Source organism: Hyaena hyaena, unplaced genomic scaffold, assembly GCF_003009895.1.
Source record: "Hyaena hyaena isolate Hyena2069 unplaced genomic scaffold, ASM300989v1 scaffold_776, whole genome shotgun sequence".
NCBI lineage: Eukaryota > Metazoa > Chordata > Mammalia > Carnivora > Hyaenidae > Hyaena > Hyaena hyaena.
In genome coordinates this window covers 823,823-838,325 of record NW_024081408.1, presented here as the reverse complement: position 1 = coordinate 838,325, position 14,503 = coordinate 823,823, and the positions used below count along the sequence as shown (strand labels likewise).

The following is a 14,503-nucleotide window of genomic DNA, read 5'->3' as shown; positions in this document are numbered from 1 at the left end:
AACATATCAGTGGTTCTTCGAATTTTCATCCTATGCTATTCACTCTTCACCATCATCAACCTGAAGATGCCCATGAACATGAACCACAAGTTTTTTCAGATGAAGTTTTGGATTTCCTTAGCTCTGTACTCCATCATCCCTGACCTATAATTTTTGAAGAAGCAGAAAAGAGAATTCCAATATTGTGTCATTTAAAAATATCTGACAGCATAAAATTCCCCAATGTAAATGGGAAGATGGCTTGGGCAGCCTAAAATTTCCGAAAGACCCAGTAAGGTGACACAGACACCACCCCAAGGAAGATTTTACACATCACACAGACACATCAGTGCAAAGCCAAAACAGATTTCTGCCTGAGAATTCAAGAAATAGACTACCTTGCCCCATATCGGTAAGAATCCGATTACCACAAGGATGGATAGTTACCCATGGCGAAGAATGGGATTCCCAGCAGGGTGGAGTTGTACTTCCCATCGGTGATGAAGAAGATCCCTGCTGCCGTGATGATGGAGATGCACACGGTGAGCACCCCCAGGAGGCCCAGGAAGGGCTTGCTGCGCAAACAGTCCTTCATGGAGCTGGAGAGGGTGGCTGTGGTCAGGATCAGCACAAGGCTCACCAGGACCTTGCTCCTGGCCAGGATGCTGGTCTTATGAAAGTCTCTCCAGAGGCTAAAGGATGCTAAAGAGTAGAGCTGGAGGTCCTGGTGCTCCTCCTGGAGCTTCCTCATAAGCTTACAGAACTCATTCTCCCACTTCTCCCCTATGAGGTCCTGGGTAGCAGAGCCATAGGTCTGGAGGTAGTAGGTGATTTGAATGGCTCTGGCTGACTTGACCCGCTGGTCCTTGCTGTTTGGCACTTCCACTACCCCGCCCAGTTGGTGTCCAATAAAACTGTTCCTCCCATCCTTGAAAACAGAAAAAGGAGAGACTAAAGTTACCAGAGGGATGCACATTCCAGGCCACAGATTCTTACTCTAAGTGAAGGGACATGAAGGCAGAGGTAGGCTTGGGCAATCGCGGAGCTGATGTGGGTGGGGTGGCATGTTAGTATTTTATATTGAACCTTTTGGAGCGTCATGGGATCCCATGCAAGATGATCAGGATTAGAAAGATGCAAAGAGTATTATGAAGCTATACAAGACTCGCCACATGCATAGGAAAATGATCCGTCCCATCCCTACCCCCATTCCCATCATTTCCGTCTGTAGCAGTCTATCATAACTCCTTTATGCAAGATCAAGTCTTAGGATTCAGTTTCAGCCAAAAGTGAAGCATGGCATGAGTTAATGACATTTCCAAAATGGAAATAATAATTCACTTAATAAGTATACGGTAAGCTTTTCAGGGTTAATACGCACACCTACACCGACACACACAAACACGCATGAACATTACAAACATCTATACTCCGGGGGTCCTGGGGGTACAACTGTGAACTGCACAACAAATGGAAGATACCCTTTGTTTTGTTTTGACAATCAATAAAATAGTGTTGAAATGTTTTCTAAATATGAGGAAAGAGCCTGTTCACTCATTACGATGTTCCTTCCAAACACCTACCTCAGTCATAGGTTGACCTTTCCCCCATAGAACACAATGGACAACACCCCTCCCCCCAAAGGAAGGTTTTTAGGTGGGGTTGTCAAAATTCATTGTGATTTTAGAGTTTTGCATGAAGTAGAGCAGACAAGGTCACAGGACTAGGATATTTATACGAGAAGTGATCACTCCTCTTTAAGGTACAAGTAAGGTAGATACTGAGTTGTTTATTTACTTATTTTTTAAGTGTATTTATTTATTTTGAGAGATAGAGAGTGGGGGCTGGGGCAGAAAGAGAGGGAGACACAGAGAATCCCCAACAGGCTCAGCACTGTCAGTGTGGAGCCCTATGCGGGGTCCAGCTCATGAACTATGAGATCAAGACCTGAGCCAAGATCAAGAGTCAGATGCTTAACCGATTGAGCCACCCCGGCACCGCAGATATGGAGTTGTTTAATTCACAGCAGTAATTGTCAACCAGCATGCCTTAACACTCAGAAAGAAATCCCTGATGGCCATCACCAAATTTAAATCTTCTTTTTGCCACAACTGTCATTTACTTCAGTGGCAATGGCTGTCAGATGCAATACTGAGCCCAATAGCAGATCGCTACATGGAACATGGCATTGAAAGTGTGCTGCAGGTACTACGTGAAATGCAGGCACAAAGGTAAATTAATGCCATAAGGAGAATTCCATTGCATTGAGACACTTATCTCATGAGGCTAGAAAAGCCTAGAGTCAGAGCAGGAAACAATTCTTTCTAGAAAGGTAGTGCAGAAGGGCAACAAACAGTCTGCGAACCGTGATTGTTATCACAGAATTGCAAGGCACTGTACATGCAAGCAGACACTTGTAACAGTTATTATGGATTCATTTAGTCAGACACCTAAATCCAGCATACTTGTTCCTATTTGTATTTTTAACAGGTACCAAAGTCACTAATACTTGAGAGTGTGTTGGGGACACAACAAGTTTGAGGAATTTACAGCAAGTGCAAATGCTGTTAGTGGTATCATTAAGAATTGAGGAAGAAATTTCATAGTCATTGCATGTACCCATTTTTCCCCTATATGGTAAGTAAAAGCAATTTTTCTTTTTAATACAACCTGACCAACTCTAAATGAACGGTATATTTCTAAATAAGAATTTGATTCGATGGGGTTTTTTTACCCTTTGCTTGGTAAATCTCTCACTTCCAAGGTATCTTTGCAAATTTTCCGTCTTTTATATATATATATATAAGTTTTTTTTTAAGTATATATATATGTATACTTAAAAAAAAAAAAAACCCTGAAATTCCGGCTGGAGTTTCCCAACACTCTCTTTGGAAACAATGTGGGCTTCCCTGATGAGCTGCAAGTGAAACAGTAGGAAAGCTTCAAAGAAGAAGTGGGCATCTTGTCCCAGCACTGAGAGCCTGGAATATGGTTTCCACTCTTTAAGGAATTCCCACTCTTGCTCTCAATTAGGCTTGTTTATTTTTGTTTTAAGCTTGGTATAATTTTTAGCTCCACCCTTGTTTCTGCTTCTTTGAGATCCTGCCTGTGATGTTGACATGTGCTTTTGATTATTTGAAAGAGAAAGTATTTTAAAAGCTATATTTATTCATTTAAGAATGTGCAGCTCCATCTGTCTTTACTCATTCTTGTCATCAAAAAGATTTCTCAGGGATCTTGAGCCATGGAACCAAGATTTATGCGTCCCTCAGGCCTCATTTGGAGATTATAGTGGATCAGAGAGGGCGCTGATAATGTGCTTGGACAAAAGTCAAAATTCTACAGAAGGCAAAATATAGATTTTTAAATAACTGACCTTTATTGAGTTTGGCTAACTGCTCACCCCCCCTTTTGAAGTTGTCTAATTTCCATTTCTTACAAAAATTACTTCATAAAAGATATGCTTTCATCCCATTATATTTAAATGGATGTAACTAATAGAATAGATTTCTCTTAATTTGTTCTACTCCATGCACCAGAACAAAATAAACAAGTCCTTAGATGTCCTTGAACAGAAAGCTGTGCTGAAAAGGTCCACAATTTGTACAAGCCATTGGCCCAATCATCCTACAGGGTCCTGAGAAGTCATCCGAATATTTCTCAGAACTATACTGAATATATTTTTGTAAGGTAAAATTGTACTATTTTGTAAGGGGTGGTAGAAGAGTTGGTCAGTTTCCCAACTTTACCAGTTCATCAGTGCTTCTATGCAGGAGAAACAAAGAATGAATAAAACATGTATTGTAATTATCCTCTGGGCAGAACTTCCCTGGACCTGGAAGGAGTCGGGGGGTTAGTGGCGAGAATGCCTTATCAGGAGTCCAGAGACCTGACTTGAAGCACGGGTCTCGCGCTAACTGGATCAGAAACCCTTGGCTGGTTCATTGCCCCTTGTAGGTTTCCATTTTCTCATCTCTAAATGAGCAGTTATAAATATATGAGTAAATGTTTACATAATGTTGAAGATAATTTTCAGCTCTATTATCCTATGAAAATATTACCTATAAAGTTAGATCTGAATGCCAGATATGATATCATTATAATAGAGCCATGAAGTAATTATTTTTATGGCATAACAAAATCTCACCAATCGCCAGGTAGGACATTTTTGTTTAATAAAGGAGCAAAATATAGAGGCTCAGTGAAGGCAGACCTGTTAGTCAAAGTGTTGAACCCAGGATTCCAAAGCAATACATCTGATTCCAAATTCAGAACTTTCTAGAATTCCATGGGGCTGATTGCAGGGAGGGCACTTTGGTTCCTTGTCCCCACTAATTGCTCTAATTTGTTTTTACATTTATTTGTTTTTGGGAGAGAAAGAGAGACAAAGCATGAGCAGGGGAAGGGCAGAGAGAGAGGGAGACACAGAATCTGAAACAGGCTCCAGGCTTTGAGCTGTCAGCACAGAGACCAATGCAGGACTCGAACTCACTAACCCAGAGATCATGACCTGAGCCAAAGTCTGATGTTTAATCGACAGAGCCACCCAGGCGCCCTCCCACTAACTACTCTTTATGATTAAAACCTGTTTTTTGTGTAGATCCCCCTTTTCCCAATATTTTACTCACCACTAAACCAACTGTCTACCATTTAACACCCATGTTGATTCAATTTTCTCCTTTCCCAGTAAAATCTCTTACACAAATTCTAAAATTCCTTTAACTACAGAAATCACACTTATTGTCTGCATGAAAATAAACCTTAAAAATATGACAAGATGGTGACACATCACTTTCAATGCTCTCCTGTTTCAGTGTTTCGCTGAATTTAACAGACATCATTAACAGGCGATGCACTGAGGTTCCTAACTCACATCCTTATGCCCACTTCTGCTCTTCCTCAGTCCATCTCTGCACAGTAAAGCCGGAGCCCACGTGCACAACTCTAAATGAGATCACACTGCTTATGCACTTATAATCTTCTGCTTGTCTCCACTTGCACTGGGAAGAAAATGAGAATTCCTTACCAGGTCTGCAAGGCCCTGCATGTCCTATTGCCAGCTGAGCCTCAGACCTTATCAGCCACCACTCTTCTCCCCACGAACTCTATTCCAGCCTTCCCGGCTTTCTTCCTACTCTTCGAACACACCCCCAATGTTCATAGCAGCACTCTCAACAATAGCCAAAATATGGAAAGACCCTAAGTGTCCATCCACGGATGAATGGATCAAGAAGATGTGGTATATCTATACAATGGAATACTACATGGCAATGAGAAAGAATGACATCTGGCCACGTGTAGCAACATGGATGGACCGTGAGGGTGTTATGCTGAGTGAAATAAGTCAGGCAGAGAAGGACAGATACCATATGTTTGCACATATAGGTGGATTAGGAGGAAGCTAACGGAGGACCATGGGGGAGAAGAAGGGGAAAAATAGTTGGGGAGAGGGAGGGAAACCATGAGAGACTCTTGAATGCTGAGAACTAACTGAAGGCTGATGGGGGTGGGGAAGAGGGGAAGGAGAGTGATGGGCATAGGGAAGAGCATTTGTTGTGATGAGCACTGGGTGTTATATGGAAACCAACTTGACAATAAACTATTTAAGAAAAAAAAAGTAACAATGTAAAGAATAAAAGGCACCTGAGGAATTAAAAAAAAATCAACTTAATTTTCACCACAGGGCCTTTGCACCTGCCATGCCCTCTGCCTGGAATGCCTTCCTCTACTCTTCTATGGCCAGGCTTCCTTCCTCATGGAGGCTTTACCTTTAAGGAGACCATTTGAACCATGTGCTCTAAACTAGACACCTCCTTCCTAGCCAACACTTTATGAGATACTCATATTTTGTCTTCTCCCTATAGAGGATTTCTATCTGAAGTGATCTTATTTAATCATTTAATTGCTCCTCCACTAGCAATGAAGTTTGCTGAGAGCTGCTACCTCTCCTATCTTGCTCACTGACAATTTCCCGGTGCCTAGAACACAGCCTGGTATATAATGAGCATCCCATAATATTTAACTCAGTTCACCCTGAGGCATATATAACTAATCATACATTATTGTTTTTTCTTAATGTTTATTTTTATTTTTGAGAGAGAGAGAGCATGCGACACAGCACAAGAGGGGGAGGGGTGAGAGAGAGGGGGACACAGAATCTGAAACAGGCTCCAGGCTCTGAGCTGTCAGCACAGAGACCGATGTGGGGCTCGAACCCACAAACCATGAGATCATGACCTGAGCCAAAGCCGAAGGCTCAACCAAGTGAGCCACCCAGGTGCCCCCATACTTTATAGTTATAGAGACTATCTTATTAAGAACAGGAAGACAGACAGCTCAAAGTGTCTGAGGAGGGCCTCAGAGGAAGAAAGGTGTATATAGAAATTGTAGGTTGGTACAGGAAAAAAAACCCAAAAAACACAAACTTAACCTTTTTTTTTCATTCCTCTTACTCTAGTGTAACATTTCCCCAAAATATGTTTCCTCTTCAATTTTTAGTGTACACCAAACATGTCGAGTAAGATGGTCAACTGAGAGGGGGACTTAGTGAGTACTGGGAAAAAGGATTTGCATGCACTATGGCCTGGGGGCAAAGGACAGCCAAAGTGTTCAAGGACCTGAAGGAAAGGATGAGGTCTGAGGCCAGAGAGGAAAGCAGAGCCTTTTCAGTGAGAGCCAGGAAAGCCTTACTAGGGACCTGGGGTAAACTGTTCTGCAGTAAGAAACCACTGTGAGTTTTAAGCAGGGAACAGCATGCTTTACTCCTTGGAGTGCTTTCTCATTGTACTGTGGCAGATGATTTAGGCAGTAAGGGTGACTTTAAAGGAAGGAGTTCCATTAGAAAGTCCTTGCAGTGTTTCAGGTTCTTGATGCAGCATGAAAAAAAAAAAAAAAAAAAAAAGTCAGCCCAGGCAGTCTGTGGTAGGCAAATTGTTCCAAGGTGAATCAATGCATTTACAGGTCATGAGGCTACCTCATGGCCACAGAGCATCACAACCTATTCTCTCTCCAGGAGCAGTAATGTCAGAAAAAATTATATCTCTTGGATTCTTTAGGTCTTATTCAGTTTACAGTTACTACTTAGTAGCTCTTAAAAATTACCACCAAATCCAAAGCTCTACAGTGGAAAAGGAAATTAAAACTCTCAGAGACAAGATCAAAGAATAAATTCTTCAAGAGATAGGGGAAGAAAGAGACACTAACGTCATAAACTATTGTGCAGAGAAAAAAATTACTCAGTGACACTTTGAAATTACAGGGGAGTAAGTGTCACACCTGCTCAATATATGTGCTAGATTGACATCAAGATACTTTCTGCAATTGCAAGATAATTTAGCTGCAGATCTTCTGTCCAAGGCAACTGCATTTCAGATTTCATTGATTTTTGATGAGGTAGACACTGCAAGGATATTGGAAACTTTTAGATTATTCTTTGTCTTGTATTGTTGGAAAGAAAATCTTCCTAAGTACAGTAGAGAGTGATATTTCTTCTTTTTTTAATTTTTAATTTTAGAGAGAGAGAGAGAGAGCATGAGCAGGGGAGGGGCAGAAGGAGAGAGAGAATCTCAAGCAGGCTCCATACTCAAGTGTGGAGCCGAACATGGGGCCCAATCGCATGACCCGAGGATCACAACCTAAGCCAAAACCAAGAGTCAGGCCCTCAACGCAGCAGTGATATTTCTAACAAAATGGTAAGGTTTGTTGTTTTGTTTGCTTGTTTGTTTAAATAAGATTTTCTCTATTTATTTCCAAACTTCTATCCCTTTGTTTTATTCTCGATATCAAATAATATAGGATAAACTGCAATTACATGAAATCATCAGCTATCTTGAATTTCCTCACCAGAGCCTCCTCATGTTTTGTAGAAACAGGCAAATAATGAGAAAGAAGGTCCCTATAACGTATTGTGTTAAAGAAAAAAGAATCAAAATTTCGCCCCAAACCATTACTACACTATATGTTAACTAACTTGGATTTAAATAAACAACAGCAACAAAACAAAATTACAAAATAGAGAAAACAGAATCAAAACTCATTTAAAAATGACTTTAAAACATCAAAATGTCCTAATAAAGAACAAATTAATTTTCTTATATCATAGTACTAAGCTAGGGTAGTGCAAGTGTGTATTTTCTTTTTTAATTTCTCAAATAGCAAGGTTAAAAAAAAATCAGGCTTGTGTTGTTGAAATGAAATACGAACTTCGGCCGACCAGAATATAGAATAAGTTTAACAATTCACACTAGCATACTGCTTCTTATCACACATGGCAGAGTCTTAAAACTGAGTCTTAAGAGCTTTCTTTGCATTATTGCAGGTCATTCTAGGAGAAAGTGCTTTGCTGAAGTAGTCTCAAGTCACCGAGGACACAGGCTGGTAGCGAGAGGGAGTAACGGAAGGTTGTCCTTGGTGGCCCAGCCACTCATTCCTCTTTCTGACTCCACCAGGCATGTTCTTAACACAATTGCACGTATGTTTGAATAGTCTACGAATATATTTGGATGAAAGGAAGCATAAATACAGCAGTTCTGAGAGACTCAAGCGTGCAGCTGTCTCGCTTTGAGTCCCAGTGTCAACAGGGACAAAATGTGGAGCTGTCTAAGGTGTCAGTTTTGTCGCTGGCTAACGTAAGAATCGCAAGGCATTGTGAGGATCAAGTGTGCTAAGGCAAATAAAGCATTTAGATAGTGCCCAGCATGTTGAATATTATTCTTACTACTACGTTATATATTAAATATTTGAGAGGTATGGTCTATTCATGTAGACACCTCATATTATTCTACATTTCCCAGCAAATATCTGCAGTGTGAGGAGAGAACACAGGGCACAGAACCCAGGCGTCTGACTTCAAGCTCCAGTTCTGCCACTACTACACAGCAAGGTGACAGGGCATGACTTCTCTGGGAAGCAACTCCAACTCAAAAATAAAAGGCTTCGCTTATATTATTTCAAAAGGTTTCATTAGCTCTGTATTTAATGATTCATCTGTGGTAAAGTCATTAGACACTCCAAAGTAGGATAGAGAAATCTACCCTAAGGGAAAAAGAAATAAAGAAGGAAGAAAAAACACAAAATGACCCAGGTTCATTTCCAAAGAAATAAGAAGCTTTTTATCATCTTTAAAATATGGACCCAGTAGTTTTTCTATCTCTCTCTCTCTCTCTGAGTGATTTCCAGCAAGAATGCTTCTCCAATGGAAAAAGATCAAGAGTTTTCCTGATTTTCCCTAGGTGTAAATCATCTCTCAGTGGCCTAGATGAATTAATTTCCTATTCAGTAAAATTCATTTTCTCTTCAGCTCTCTATGTCATGAGTACCATGTCCTCTGTTGTTAGTTTATGTATCACAAAATTGGATAAATACATTTAATTTCTCCTTTACCAATGCAAAATCTGTACATAAATTTATTTTTAAAAATTTTTAAAAATATTTTTATTTATTTTTGAGAGAGAGAGAGACAGAGCATGAGTAAGGGAGGGGCAGAGAGGGAGAGGGAGACACAGAATCTGAAGCAGGCTCCAGGCTCCGAGCTGTAAGCATAGAGACCAGTGAGGGGCTCGAACTCACGAACTTTGAGATCATGATCTGAGCTGAAGTTGGAGGCTTAATGGACTGAGCCACCCAGGGGTCCCACTACACAAATTTAGTTTAAAAGTGTGTAAGTAGAGTTAACACTCACATTAAATGTGCAGCACATAACAAAGAACTTTTTGTTTTTCTGTAATTCATGAGTGACCTTATCCCAAAAATTTCAATTGAAAGCAATATGGGTATTTTCAGTGAGTCTTTCACAAAGGCGTCAATACAACCACTCATGGGCAAGTGTTCCATATCAAAGGACATTTGGCTTTGATGTGAGTCTCCATGAAGGAAGCTAGCCATCATTCATCAGGGAACATTTATGGGATGCACAAAGGCCCTAAGTGCATGCCCCCTTCAGGAGAGAGATTGAAGGTCCTGCCATTAAAGCCTTTCTTTCGGGTAAGAAACTCTCTCAGAAACACTCTAGTTCACAGCCACATGGTGTATCAGGAGTATGACACCTGAGCCATTCGCCCCTCTGAGTGGAAAAGCAGATAGGCTGACAACCTACAGAGGCAGAGTGGAGCTCAAAAGATCCTCACAGAAATGGGAAAGAGGAACGGTCAAAAGCAGAGGTATTGCAGGTAACTCCCTCGGGCAGCAGTGTGGTGAAGTCTTGGCGCGCTCAGAGACATGACACACAAGGAAACCGTCAAGAAGGGTAGAGTCATTAATTCATTGAAGACACATTCAGCAAACACATGCATTCTGTCAGTCAGATGTTGAGGTTAGAACGGTGAACAGTGACGGTTCCTATCTTCAGAAAGCCTTTGGGGTGGAGTGGGAGGGGGGCACAAATAATCTGAAAGGCATTTAAAAATACATAGGTATTAGGGAGCACTGAAAAACAACTGTCTAGCCTAGCAGGGGCTAAGAAGACTTTCTTAAAAGGGGGGCATCTTAGCTGAGACCTGAAGCATGAGTAAGAATTATCCAGATGAAGATGGGGTGGACGTGGGGAAGGAGGATCTTCTAAGCAGAGGGAACAGCATATGCAAAGGCCTAGAAAAGAGAATATGCATGTTGTGTTCCTGGGACTTTGAGAATTGCTGGACTATACAGTAGGGATAGAGAGGGGGATGCAGAAATGAGTACTGGTAGTGAATATGGAGATTCACTTTGTTCAAAAGCTCTCTTTGACAGCAGTGTGAAAAATAAACTTCAGGTGTGCCTTGGAATGAAGAGTTTTATTTAAGCCAAGACCTACCTGATTGTATGAGCATCATTTTTTTTTTTTTACATTTTATGGAATTCACACTATTCTGGAAAATAAATTTTCCCCATATCTGGGTCTTTTTCAAAGAACCATGTCTTCTGGAGCTTCTTGGAGAAGAGCTTCCTTCCTAGAGGGGCAAGTGTTGCTAAAGGTGATTTACTTCTTCTAATGATTCCCATAAATCTCATAAATTCAAACTATATATATGTTGCATGTCTGGGAAGGCAAATTGCTAGTGTGTGTGTAGAAAACAAGATAAGGACAAATAAATAGAAGGAAAAAAGTCTCTTCCTTGGAAGGGTTTGTACTTTTGTTATAGAAACAAAGCCTGTAAGATGGTGAGAAAATAAAGTAGCAGAGAGTATTGTAACTCAGAGGACATTGCTGAGGAAAGAAGATAACTGCTGAGGCATGCAAAATTATATACATACAGCATGATCTCAACCATATAAAAATAAATATGCATGTATAAATATTCAAAGGAAGTCATCAAAACTTAACATTGGCTCTCATTTGGTATAAAATTATAGATCACATCTGCCTTCTTGGTTAGTTGGGCTATTATATATATATATATTTTAAAAAAAACTATTGACTCATCAGCACAACCAATAAAAATAAGTATGTTAAGGAAACTGTATAAAGGTAGTTAGGAATGGGAAGGATAAATTAGGTTTGACTTCTAATCACGCTTCACTTAGACAAGCAGTGGAAGAGGGGGGAGGGACAAGAAACAAGACATTTAAAAAATTATTTTTTATGTTTTCATTTTATTTTTTGAGAGTCAAAAAGAGACAGTGTGAGCAGGGGAGGGTCAGAGAGAGAAGGAGACACAGAATCCGAAGACAGGGTCCAGGCTCTGAGCTAGCTGTCAGCACAGAGCCTGATGTGGGGCTCGAACTCACGAACCATGAAATCATGACCTGAGCTGAAGTCGGATGCCCAACCAACTGAGCCACCGGGGCGCCCCAAAACAAGACATTTTTAATTCCGGGCTCAAGTCTTAAGCAATCTGCCTTGTGGCTTCTAAGTCAATTCAAGTTACAATGGTTCATTCTTCTCCATGAAGGACTGTGGTTTTGCCCACTGAAGTATAACAAACACTGTACTACTTAAAGTTACAGGTAAAGAATACTAGATTCCTGGCTGCTAGGGGAGGGTATAGTGCTAACACTCACTTAATTCTCAAGCTAATCTGACCTTGCCTTGGCTCTCTGGTATTTTCTTTTCAAAGAAAAGATCATGAGGACCTTGGTGGCTTAATACCACTTTTCTTCCATTGAACTTGAGTTCCAAACTGACCCTCATGAGTTTCTTTTTAATTTTTGTCTTTGTATCATTCCTTCCCATGCATTTTTTCTTTAATCTGAAAACAGAAGCCAAATTAATTGACCCATCACACAAAATATTTTTGAGGATTTGCTGTACATAAAACACCACGCTATGCAGAAGCTTTCCTTCTTTCTTGAATTATTGGGACAACCGTAACCACAGAGGTCTAGATTATGAGTTTGGTTAAAACTTCCAGGAAATATGCTGTTGATTTATGCAGTGTGCAGATAACGCTGCTATTTATGAACACCATTTTTTCTAATTTCTTCTAATTTCTATTTTTCTTTGTTTTTAAGATTGTATAAAATTTTCATTCAAAGGGGCCTCTACTGATAATTCATACCTGTTGCCCTTTACCATTGCTCCATAGCCTTCCAGGTTCAGTGAAGATAGAAAATGAAGGTGATACATTTCTCAAGCTAAAGGAAACTAATTTGGGTCACATATTTCAAAGAAAGGTAGAGGAATTGACATACTGTGAAAGAAAGTGAAACGGAAAAAGGAACCTTTATGTGCAGTTGTGTGGGTGAGGTTAGCTGCACCCTTCGATAAGACAGAATTGACACGTTTGCATGTCTACCAAGATCAATCAGATCTTGAGATCTCATTGTCTTACATGAACAGCCTCCTCAACTCTTCCTTGCTCCATTTCCTTTCTCTTCCACCTCTCTCACCTCTTCTTCCTGCTCGTTTTTCCCTCTCTCTCCTCCTCTCTGAACCCTTTCTCTCAGTTTTCCTCCCCTGCCCCCTCCGATGATTGTCCTTCCTGTACTTGAAAGGCAACCGCCTCGAAGCCACAGTGAAGGATAATTATTGAACTACGTCAGTAAAATGCTAGATAAAGAATACAATGCTTGCTTAAGTCCATTTTATCTTCACTAAATTACCTTTCCTTCTTAATCCCCAAAGGACAGACATGCTTTGAAAGTACCATGTGTGATATACATTCTAATAGATCCATGAAATTGTTCTTTACTACTACCAAGGTATCCAGCCTCAAAGAAATTAAAATAATTGAGCCTTTTGATAAAGCTAAGAAAGTAAGTACTCTCCTATCTCGCAGCTCCATGTGGGAGTTAAATATTACTGCTCTCAGCAGAGGAGATGAGGGTGTAATGGCTCACTTTTGCAAGGGTGTTAACATTTTCTGGGTTGATGTGGCATATCTTTCTCAAGTGCATGGGCCGATCTTTGTTTTATTTTTTTTTTATTTTTTATTTTTTAAAAAAAAATTTTTTTTTAATGTTTTATTTATTTCTAGGAGAGAGAGAGAGAGAGACAGCGTGAGCAGGGGAGGGTCAGAGAGAAAGGGAGTCACAGACTGAAACAGGCTCCAGGCTCTGAGCTGGCAGTCAGCACAGAGCCCGACGCGGGGCTCGAACCCACGAACCGCGAGATCATGACCTAAGCGAAAGTCGGACGCTTAACCGACTGAGCCACCCAGGCGCCCCCCGATCTTTGTTTTAAAATCTGTATTCTTGGATACCCCGCAAAGGAGCATCTGGATGCCTTTGGGAGGTAAATTTTTAAGATACCGGAGTAAAAAATTAATCCAAAAGCCAGGTATGTTTTCTGTTTGATACTTTAACTGCAAAAGATTATCCAAAAATCTTTAAAGACTTAGAAAATAATTTTCTGCTTGCGTTTCTTGAAAGGAAAAGAACTGGTTTTCTAGTTGTCGTTGTTTAAGTCTAATATTAAAAAATAAAAATATATACATACAAATACTTGCCTGGTTCAGGAAAGAAGTAACTGAGTTAAAGAAGTAGGTTAAGCAAGGAAATAAGTCAGAAGCACATTAAGTTATGTATAATGACTGTAGACTTTAGCTTTAGTAAGGAAGGTAAAATTTCATGTTATTTTATTACCTAAATCAGAAAAATACATGCAACATTCAAATATATCTGTTTTTGTTTTAATTTTTTTTAATGTTTATTTATTTATTTATTTTTTGTTTGAGGGAGAGACAGAGGGCAAGTGGGGAGGGGCAGAGATAGAGGGAGATACAGAATCCAAAGCAGCCTCTAGGCTCTGAGCTGTCAGCACAGAGCCCTATACAGGGCTCGAACTCACAAGCTGTGAGATCATGACCTGAGCCAAAGTCAGAAGCTTAACCAACTGAGCCACCCACGAGCCCCAATGTGTTTTTTTCTTTTTATACTCATGCGAGGCTTTTCAATTAAAAGTATTCTTTATTTGATCCCATATCCTTATTTTGGGGTTGGAACATATGGTGACCTTAATAAGTTAGGTGGTAGTAAGTTACAGTGATTAAAAGCATATATGATGGATTATGCCAAAATGTTTTGGCAATTGATTTACTTTTAATGCAATAGGTATTTTTATGCATTAGGGGAAAATACTAAGGCAGAGTTTCATTGTAACGAAAGTGAT

The 14,503-nt window shown here is 40.2% G+C and overlaps 1 protein-coding gene across 1 annotated transcript in view; it reads right to left on the bottom strand.

Moving 5' to 3' along the window:
• Positions 1-403: 403 nt before the first annotated feature.
• The window catches only part of LOC120221369 (patched domain-containing protein 4), a 56,519-nt gene continuing 42,419 nt past the window's right edge, over positions 404-14,503 (bottom strand). The window contains exon 2 of the mRNA XM_039218733.1: positions 404-907. Coding sequence (XP_039074664.1) covers positions 404-907 — 504 coding nt within the window. The remainder of the gene's footprint in view (positions 908-14,503) is intronic.